At 44.2% G+C, this 10,183-nt stretch overlaps 1 protein-coding gene across 1 annotated transcript in view; it reads left to right on the forward strand.

Annotated features, from left to right (window-relative positions):
- The first annotated feature begins 1,081 nt into the window (after window positions 1–1,081).
- tmtc1 (transmembrane O-mannosyltransferase targeting cadherins 1) overlaps window positions 1,082–10,183 on the forward strand; it is a 52,246-nt gene continuing 43,144 nt past the window's right edge. Inside the window, exons 1-2 of the mRNA XM_053508671.1 lie at window positions 1,082–1,507; window positions 4,756–4,933. Coding sequence (XP_053364646.1) covers window positions 1,209–1,507; window positions 4,756–4,933 — 477 coding nt within the window. The 5' untranslated portion in view covers window positions 1,082–1,208. The remainder of the gene's footprint in view (window positions 1,508–4,755; window positions 4,934–10,183) is intronic.

The raw sequence follows: 10,183 nt of genomic DNA on the forward strand, positions 1-10,183 counted from the left end.
CGGTTTTAACCTCAAGGGCAGCCAGTACGACCAATGTACTCTATGTAGGATATCTGTGATTATAATGAAGTTACATGACTAAGTATGCATTTGAGAAACCAACCTTCGGGAGTCCATTTATTTATCGCCTACATTATCATATATTACTATATTGTCTATCTATTTATCCTTATATTATCTGTTGTACAGGGTCATGGGAGGCTTGGGAGCGTATACTGGGAGACGTTTGGCACAATGCAGGGTGACAGAGACAGAGTGCCAATGCATCTTAGGGCACACACACACACACACACACACACAACACACACACACTATGGGTAATTTGGGAATATCAATTAACCTAATCTGCATGTCTTTGGACTGTGAGAGTAAACAAGAGCACCCAGAGGAAACCCACCAAGCACAGGGAAAACATGCAAACTCCATGCACACAGACCCAAGGTTCGAAAATCAACATTGTATGCAAATACATATACTTCAATAGGGTGTTGCTCCGCCTTTTGCAGCTATAACAGCTTCCACTCTTCTTGGAAGGCTGTCCACAAGATTTTGGACTGTTTCTAAATTCGTCTCCATTCATTCTGTAGAGCATTTCTGAGGTCAGACACTGATGTTGGACGAGAAGGTCTGGCTCACAATCTCTGTTCCAGTTCATCCCAAAGGTGCTCAATGGGGTTGAGGTCAGGTCTCGGTGTTAGGGCCAGTCAAGTTCTTCCACACCAAACTTATCAAACCATGTCTTAATAATCCCTGCTTGGTGCACTGGTGTACAGTTATGTTGGAATAGAAAAGGGCCTTCCGCAAACTGTTTCCACAGAGTTGGAAGCTTAGCATTGTCCAAGATGTCTTGGTATGCTGAAGCATTAAGATCCCCCTTCACTGGGGATAAGGGACCTGATTGATTAAGACACCTGGATTCAATAATTAACAGCTTTGGCCAAATCCAGCACTTTCGTGTCATTTTGAATCAGTGAATCAACACAATGAATCGCTCAAAAGAATCGAATCAGTCCGAGACGTGTTCACATGTGCGCATGCGCAGAGAGGCGGACTCCTGGCTCTGTCTCTCTCTGTGCACAGCTCCGCGCGCCTCAGTGTTTTTACGCATCCCGAGCGCGTTGAGTGTCTGCGAGCCCCGGAACAGCCATGGCAGCAGCTGCATGTTTCCGGTGTGAGGGCTGCGCGCGCGGTGTGCGGAGAGGAGCGACATGACCGCGTGCAGCACCGGGACCGGGAGGAGCCGCGGCGCGCGAGCTCAGGAGGAGCGGCCGCTCTGTCCGTCCGCGCTGCTCGCGCACAGCGCTCTGCTCGCCGCGTGCGCGCTCTGCTACTCTAACGCGCTATGGGGGGAGTTCGTGCACGACGACGTCTGGGCCATCGTGAACAACCCGGACGTGCGGCCCGGCTCCAGCCTCCTCAGCATCTTCACCGACGACTTCTGGGGCAAAAGGATGGCCGACAACACGAGCCACAAGTCGTACCGTCCGCTCTGCGTGCTCACCTTCAAGTGAGTCCCGCGCTCGCGCTCTGTAGCACGCGCAACTTCTAGGGCAGATGTGTACGCAGCTTCGCACATCTGCATTGACGGGGCATTTCTACAGCGTGTCGGCTTCTCACCTGGGGCATTCGAGGAAATTAGTTTTCTAGACTTCTTTCGCACTTTTTCAGTTTTGGGGAAACTTTTAGTTTTTGCAAACTTCTTTTTTGGCAGCCAGTGAACAGACACGCCCCCTTCCTTATATAATTTTATTAATCTGATACAATCTACAAACATCAACATTGTCATGATGGTCAATATAGGGAAAAAATAATGCATTTTTATTCCTTACTTTTCCATGTGCAGACATTCTTTGTACCATGCAACATAAACATTTATTTCATTTCTCTCTCTCTCTCTCTCTCTCTCTGATCACCATTTTACCCATCATATCTCTGGCTTAGTTGATAGCACTGTTGCCTTGCATCTCCAGGGTCTGGGTTTGATTCCCACTTCGGGGTCTGTGTGCATGGAGTTTGCATGTTCTCCCTGTGCTGGAAGGGTTCCCTCTGTGTACAACCTCTCAGAGTCCAGACATGCAGAGTAGGTTCATTAGTATTCCCAAATTGCCCATGGTGTGTGAATGAGTGTGCGTGCCCTGCAACCAATTGCCCTCTGCCCCCCGTGACCCTGTATACCGGATAAAGCGGTATTGATGATAAGTGAATGATTGAGCTCCCTCAAGAGTAATAGTTCATTATCAACTTCATCATCTTACGAAATTGTTCCTTGAAGGCTGTCTTGAATTGAGTGACAAAGCGAAGAACTCCCCACAATGGCCCGATCATCACTAACGCTGAGTCTTATAAAACCATACAGTAATAATATTTCATGGTTTTTCTTTGTACAGGTTTGTCCATTACATAGTTAATGTGTTCTTTGGCTCAGTTTCTTTCCCCACGTCTTAAAGGTTTGCCATGCTGCTTGAGTCTGATATGTTTATTTATGTACAGTGTAATTTGCTTCATCAGCCCTGGCAGATCAGAGAAGTACCCAGGTGCTGTCTCTGTTCCGCCACGATGCCTCGGTATGTTTATCACTTTATTTGCACATTTGTGTGTGTATGTGGAGAGTGGTTGTTATTGCAGAATTGGCATCAGTGTGTTTTATGGTCTAGTGATTATCATTAGAATGTAATGATGAAGTTAAAATCTTGATATGACGTATTTGCATGCTCTAAGATTTCATTCAGTCACTTTTGTTTGATTACAGCATACCAGTGGTGGCCAGTTCATGTGTGCAAATGATTCCTCATGCTCCCAGAACCACTCTGTTGCAATCTGAGTCCTAAAATATGCTCGTCCCATTAAGGAAGGAAAACTGCATAGATATGATAACCTGGTCATTCCAGGTATAAATTTTTTATATACCTCTCAGTATATATCAGTATTGGTTAAATTTAATTAAATGTGATGATACAAATTGTTGCATCTTCAAGTTACAGTTTCAATACATCTACAGTAAGTTTATTTTGTCCCATCGTGTCTCTTCGTTATGAGCTTATGAGTGTCGTACTGACACTTGCGTTTTCAGGATCCTCCATTATATTTCAATAGGATTGAACCCAGAAGCTTGGCTCACATCATTCCATTCATGTTTCCTTAGTTTATCTGTAATGAATTTGTATGTTTTGCAGAGAAGCAGTTGCTTTATCATCATGTTCCCACCACCATGCTTCACTCTGGGTGTGGTGGTGTTCTTGTTGCAGACGAACTTTGTGTTAAAGTGTAGGATTATTATAGATTATTGTAGTGTGTTGTTCCTGCTGCTTTCAGATCAGGAGTGACATTTGGCGTCTCTGTTACCTTCCTTTTCATCCATGCTCATTCACAGAGAAATAATGATTGTGCTACAATGAATTTTTTACCTTTTGTTGGTTATTTTTCTACATCTGCCATCTACATGGAATGCGTCCAACACAATCCTTTCCTAGTGTTTAAGCAATTTTCTAAATGAAAAAAGGATGATAAAATACACAAACTAATGTGGTTTGGTGTTCAGTAGGTCATCAGCTGCTCTTCTTCCGCCCGTGCTTCTGCCTCTTTTCCTTTCTTCAGATCCTCTCTGGCCTCGAGCACATCGACTAATGAGCCGTGTTCGTTACTGAGAGAACCAAAGCAGTTGCCCCTGTAATGGAAGTGCGTGTGTATGTGTGTATGTGTGCGTGTGTGTGTGTGTGTGTGTGTGTGTGCTTGCACATTTTCTCAGCGAATTTGTGTTACTGTATATGTTTGTTATGTAAATGTGATTTAAATACTTTTCACAAAAAAGATATATAAAATTTAAACAAATTTGTTAAAGAAATTTGATAAAGAAATATTATTAATATTTGAGAGGTATTTGATCGGTAAAATGAGTCTAGCAGTGTGTGTGTGTGTTTCTGGCTGTGTGTGTCTGTGTATTTGTCTGGCTATGTATTTGCCTTTGTGGATCTGTGTGTCTGTCTGAGTCTGTGTGTTTGTTCCTGTGTGTTCCTGTGAGTGTGGCGATGTTTTTCTGTCGAAGTATGTGTGTTTGTGTGGGTGTGTGTGTGTGCCTGAGTGTACGTGTGTGTGTGTGTGTGTGTGTGTGTGTGTGTGTGTATGGAGAGTGTCTGTGTCTATTTGTGTATGTTTGTGTCTCTGTGTGTGCATGTGTTTGTGCGCCTCTGAGTGTAGGTGTGTGTGTGTGTGTGTGTGTGTGTGTGTGTGTGTGTGTGTGCTTTTTCTCTCGGTAATCTAATCCATCAGTGTCCTTTGTGCTCAGTGTGATCAGATTCAGATCTGCTGAATCACAAACTTTTTTCCTCTCATTCTGAGACACACACACACACACACACATTCACATTAGTGACGCTGGCCCTTGTTATACTGCTGTCATTTAGCATTAGTCTCTCTCTTAAGTTTCTCTCTCTCTCCATCTCTCTCCCTCTCTCTCTCTGTGTGTGTGTAACTGAGGATTCTCTTCACTCTGGCGTGAAGCTGTAGAACGTTTCTCCCCCTGTAGATCAGTAGCAGCTGATGTTAATACTTTCACACATGTTTATCATCACCTGGAAGGTTTCCTGATGCGCACTGCATACTGCCTCGTTATGTTACTTTTTCCAGTTAATTCTTCTTGACCCCCTCCTCTGCTCCTGTCTGACCTCGTCTCCTCATTGTGTCTCTCTCTGTCCCGTTCCTCTCGTCCCCGCTCCCTGAGAGCACTGACCTAACGCCAGTCCTTTTTTCTCTGTGCAGGTTGAACATTGTACTCGGTGGGATGAGTCCATTTTATTTCCACCTGGTGAACGTGTGTCTGCACTGCATCGTCACCGCTCTTCTAATGCACACCTGCAGACACTACGTGTTCCAGGACGGACGCCTGGCCTTCCTCACTGCGCTCCTCTTCGCCGTCCATCCAATCCACACAGAAGCAGTGAGTATCAGTCGTGTGCTAACACGGTACGGCGGGGCCTAAGAAACTGCCTCCACATGTTGCATGTGTTCAGGAGGCGGCGATGGACAAGTCAGACCCTGTGCAGTTCAGCTCCTGCTTCTTTATTCAGATCTCAGGGTGGTGTAGGGCTGGGTAGGGCTTCAGGATTTCATCGCTAGTATTTGTACCTCAGTGTTTGTACTTTAGTCTTTGCAACTCAGTGGTTGTCCCTCAGTCCTTATACATTATTATTTGTACCTCAGTGTTTGTGCTTTAATGTTTGTACCGCTTTCTTACCGCTTCAGTATTTGTACCTCATTGTTTGGACTTCAGTATTTGTACCTCAGTGTTTGTATCTTAGTGTTTGCACTTTGGTATTTGTACCTCAGTGTTTGCATTTTAGTATTTGTACCTGTGATTCGGTTTTTGTGCCTTAATGTATGTACCGCTTTCTTACCGCTTCAGTGTTTGTACCTTAGTGTTGGTATCTCAGTGTTTGCGCTTTACACTGATGTATTTATTTGTACATCAGTGTTTGTACCTTAGTCTTTACACTTTAGCATAAGGATTTTAGTATTTGCGATTCATTGTTTTTACCTAAATGTTTGTACTGCTGTCTTTCCGCTTCAGTATTTGTACTTCAGTGTTTGTACCTCAGTGTTTCCACCTTAATGTTCACACTTCAGGGTTTGTGTTTCAGTATTATTACCTCAGTGTTTGTATCTTAGTGTCTGCGCTTTGGTATTTGTAGCTCAGTGTTTGGGCTTAAGTGTTTGGGCTTCGCTTTTTTACCTCATTGTTTACTTTTAAGCGTTTGTACCTCTATGTTTCCACCTCAGTGTTTGTGCTTTAGGACTTGGGTTTCAGTATTTGTATGTTAGTGTTCCTACAATAGTGTTTGGGGTTTTTACCTCAGTATTTATTTTTCAGTGTTTGCAGTTTGCTATTTGTACCTTTTAGTTTGAGCTTCAGTATTTTTACCTCAGCCTTTGTGAAGAACTGTTTGTATCTTGGTGTTTGTGCCTTAGTGTGGTGCTTAGGTATTAATGCCTCAGTATTTGTGCCTTAGTGTTTGCACTATAATGTTCAGGCTTCAGTGTTGTGATTTAGTATTTTTACTTTAGTATTTGTCCTTCAGTATTTATACATCAGTGTTTGTATCTCAGTGTTTGCACTTTGATATTATACCTCAATGTCTGTGCTTTGGTATTTGTAGCTCGGTGTTTGTGCTTAAGTGTTTGGGCTTCGCAGTTTTACCTCATTGTTTACTATTAAGTGTTTGTACATCGGTGTTTGCAGTTTAGCGTTTGTATGTCTATGTTTCCACCTCAGTGTTTGTGCTGTAGGGTTTCAGTTTTTGTATGTTAGTGTTCGTACAATAGTGTTTGGTGTTTTTACCTCAGTATTTATTCTTTAGTGTTTGCAGTTTGGTATTTGTACCTTGTTGTTTGAGTTTCAGTATTTTTACCTCAGCCTTTGTGATGAACTGTTTGTACCTTGGTGTTTGTGCCTTAGTGTGGTGCTTAGGTATTGATACCTCAGTATATGTGCCTAGTGTTTGCACTATAGTCTTCAGGCTTCAGTGTTGTGATTTAGTATTTTTACTTTAGTATTTGTCCTTTAGTATTTATACATCAGTGTTTGTATCTCAGTGTTTGCACTTTGATACTGTACCTCAATGTCTGTGCTTTGGTATTTGTAGCTCGGTGTTTGTGCTTAAGTGTTTGGGCTTCGCTCTTTTACCTCATTGTTTACCATTAAGTGTGTGTACATCGGTGTTTGCAGTTTAGCGTTTGTATCTCTATGTTTTCACCTCAGTGTTTGTGCTTTAGGACTTGGGTTTCAGTTTTTGTATGTTAGTGTTCGTACAATAGTGTTTGGTGTTTTTATCTCAGTATTTATTCTTTAGTGTTTGCAGTTTGGTATTTGTACCTTGTTGTTTGAGCTTCAGTATTTTTACCTCAATCTTTGTGTGTAAGGTATTGATACCTTAGTATTCGTGCATCATTTTTTTTGCTTTAGTATTTGGGTTTTGTTCATTATGTAAAGATAAAAAGAAAATACTTCTGTTTTTACAAATCTTGCATTAAATCATGAAAATATTTCTAACTTTTTTGGCTGGAAACTCACCCTGAGAGCAAAATCAAAGAGAGCAAAGAGACTCCTGCCTCTCGTTGTTCTGATTGATCAGGGAGAAATTTAATTAATGTCAGCCTTGAAGGCAAACATTTCCCTTAAGGGGAAACAGTTGTGTGTTGTGTGGTGTTTGTCTGTGTGCAGAAATCAGCACATGTATAATGCAAAAGCTCTTGAATAATCCATAAACCAAAAGACACGACACTACATTCTGCAGCGTTTGAGGTTACGGCAGGTGAAAGCCCGTTTTTTTATCATTTAGCTCCAGCACACATCCTCCTGCTCTTTACCTCAGACCTCTCGAAGGTTTATCTTTAGATCAGGAGCTGCGAGCAGGCCACCAGTCGAGCACTGGCGGGGGAACGGCATCGTGTTACACTGGCGTGGGGTTGCAGAGCTGAAAAGGCTGCATTGAGGGATGCCCGGCTCTCTCTGTGGAGAATGTGCTGGACTCCACACACACCCTGCTGACCAGCTGTCTCTCTCACTGTCTTCTGTTCTGCTCGAGCTCACTGCTGCTTGTGATGTCATTGCAGAGAGTAGTTGAGGCTCTGGCAGCATCGCTAATGCTTGTGTTTAAAAGTGAGGTGTGGTCGAGGTGCATTTTATCTCTGAAGTAATAGATTCTGGGTGTGTTAGTGGTTCTGTTGGTAGTGTGCACATTTCTTCAGTATTTGTGCGGGACTTGTGGTGAATTTTCTCATGAATTAAGATGGAAAAACATCACACCACTTGCACATTACCGGAACTCGACTGGGAGTTATTACCACATCCCCAGTACAGTCCTGAACTCACTCCAAGACATTTCCATACGTTTTTACAATTGAAGGAGTTCCTGGGAGGCCATTGTTTTAGACGTGAAGCAGGCAGTCCGACTATGGCTCCTGCATACAGAGAACCTTCTACGTTATATAGAGAAATAAAGAGAGTTTTTACTCTCATAACTGTGTTGTTATTCCACATAATTGAAAGTCCCGGTTTGACTTGAACAACCGTCATCTTTTCTATTCTTTGTCCATTCACAATATTGAGATCTTTATATATCTAACTGTTTGTGTATTATGTATTTCTTACTCCAAGCAAGGGTGTGTTTGACTGTGTGTGTGTGTACATGTGACTGCATAAGGGTGTGTGCTTAATATCCGTTGAATATTTTTTCCCGTGCTTTGTTGTATAATTAAACCTCAGCTGCGACTCGCCCTTAGATTAGACTCTGTGTTCGGTTGCGTCAGTGTTTTATTACTGAATAAACAAACCAGTGATGAATAACTGACTTCAGTACTGACGAGAAGAACACACAGTTTTATCCTGAGCTTTATTGTGCAGGAGTCCTCTCACAGTGGACTGAGTGGAGACACAGGAATGTCTCTGGCACAGAATCCACTTCCAGAGGGAATATAAACAGCACCAAACGGCGGTGTGTGAGTGTGTGTGTGTGTGTGTGCGTGCGAGAGAAAGATTGGGAGTAGGTGTGTATGTGTATATGTCTGTGTGTGTGTGTGTAATTGTGTGTGTGTGTGTGTGTGTGTGTGAGAGTGAGTGTGTGTGTGTGTGAGAGTGAGTGTGTGTGTGTGTGAGAGTGAGTGAGTGAGTGTGTGTGTGAGAGTGAGTGAGTGAGTGTGTGTGTGAGAGTGAGTGAGTGAGTGTGTGTGTGAGAGTGTGTGTGTGTGTGAGAGTGAGTGTGTGTGTGTGAGAGTGAGTGTGTGTGTGTGTGAGAGTGAGTGTGTGTGTGTGTGAGAGTGTGGGAGTGTGTGTGTGAGAGTGAGTGAGTGTGTGTGTGAGAGTGAGTGAGTGTGTGTGTGAGAGTGAGTGAGTGAGTGAGTGTGTGAGAGTGAGTGAGTGAGTGTGTGTGTGTGAGTGAGTGAGTGTGTGTGTGAGAGTGAGTGAGTGTGTGTGTGAGAGTGAGTGAGTGAGTGTGTGTGTGAGAGTGAGTGTGTGTGTGAGAGTGAGTGAGTGAGTGTGTGTGTGAGAGTGAGTGAGTGAGTGTGTGTGTGAGAGTGAGTGAGTGAGTGTGTGTGTGAGAGTGAGTGAGTGAGTGTGTGTGTGAGAGTGAGTGAGTGAGTGTGTGTGTGAGAGTGAGTGAGTGAGTGTGTGTGTGAGAGTGAGTGAGTGAGTGTGTGTGTGAGAGTGAGTGAGTGAGTGTGTGTGTGTGAGAGTGAGTGTGTGTGTGAGAGTGAGTGAGTGAGTGAGTGTGTGTGTGAGAGTGAGTGAGTGTGTGTGTGAGAGTGAGTGAGTGTGTGTGTGAGAGTGAGTGAGTGAGTGAGTGAGTGAGTGTGTGAGTGAGTGAGTGAGTGAGTGAGTGTGTGTGTGTGTGTGTGAGAGTGAGTGAGTGTGTGTGTGTGTGAGAGTGAGTGAGTGAGTGTGTGTGTGTGTGAGAGTGAGTGAGTGAGTGTGTGTGTGAGAGTGAGTGAGTGAGTGTGTGTGTGAGAGTGAGTGAGTGTGTGTGTGAGAGTGAGTGAGTGAGTGTGTGAGAGTGAGTGTGTGTGTGTGTGAGAGTGTGTGTGTGTGAGAGTGTGTGTGTGTGTGAGTGAGTGAGTGAGTGTGTGTGTGTGAGTGTGTGTGTGAGAGTGTGTGTGTGAGAGTGTGTGTGTGTGAGTGTGTGTGTGAGAGTGTGTGTGTGTGAGTGTGTGTGTGAGAGTGTGTGTGTGTGAGAGTGAGTGAGTGAGTGTGTGTGTGTGAGAGTGAGTGAATGAGTGTGTGTGTGTGAGAGTGAGTGAGTGAGTGTGTGTGTGTGAGAGTGAGTGAGTGAGTGTGTGTGTGTGAGAGTGAGTGAGTGAGTGTGTGTGTGTGAGAGTGAGTGAGTGAGTGTGTGTGTGTGAGAGTGAGTGAGTGAGTGTGTGTGAGTGAGAGTGAGTGAGCGTGTGTGAGTGAGCGTGTGTGAGTGAGCGTGTGTGAGTGAGCGTGTGTGAGTGAGCGTGAGTGAGTGAGAGTGAGTGAGCGAGCGTGCGTGTGAGAGTGAGCGAGCGTGCGTGTGAGAGTGAGCGAGCGTGCGTGTGAGAGTGAGCGAGTGTGCGTGTGAGAGTGAGCGAGTGTGCGTGTGAGAGTGAGCGAGTGTGTGTGAGTGCGTGAGCGAGTGAGCGAGTGTGCGTGAGCGAGTGTGCGTGTGAGAGTGAG

Source organism: Clarias gariepinus, chromosome 12, assembly GCF_024256425.1.
Source record: "Clarias gariepinus isolate MV-2021 ecotype Netherlands chromosome 12, CGAR_prim_01v2, whole genome shotgun sequence".
NCBI lineage: Eukaryota > Metazoa > Chordata > Actinopteri > Siluriformes > Clariidae > Clarias > Clarias gariepinus.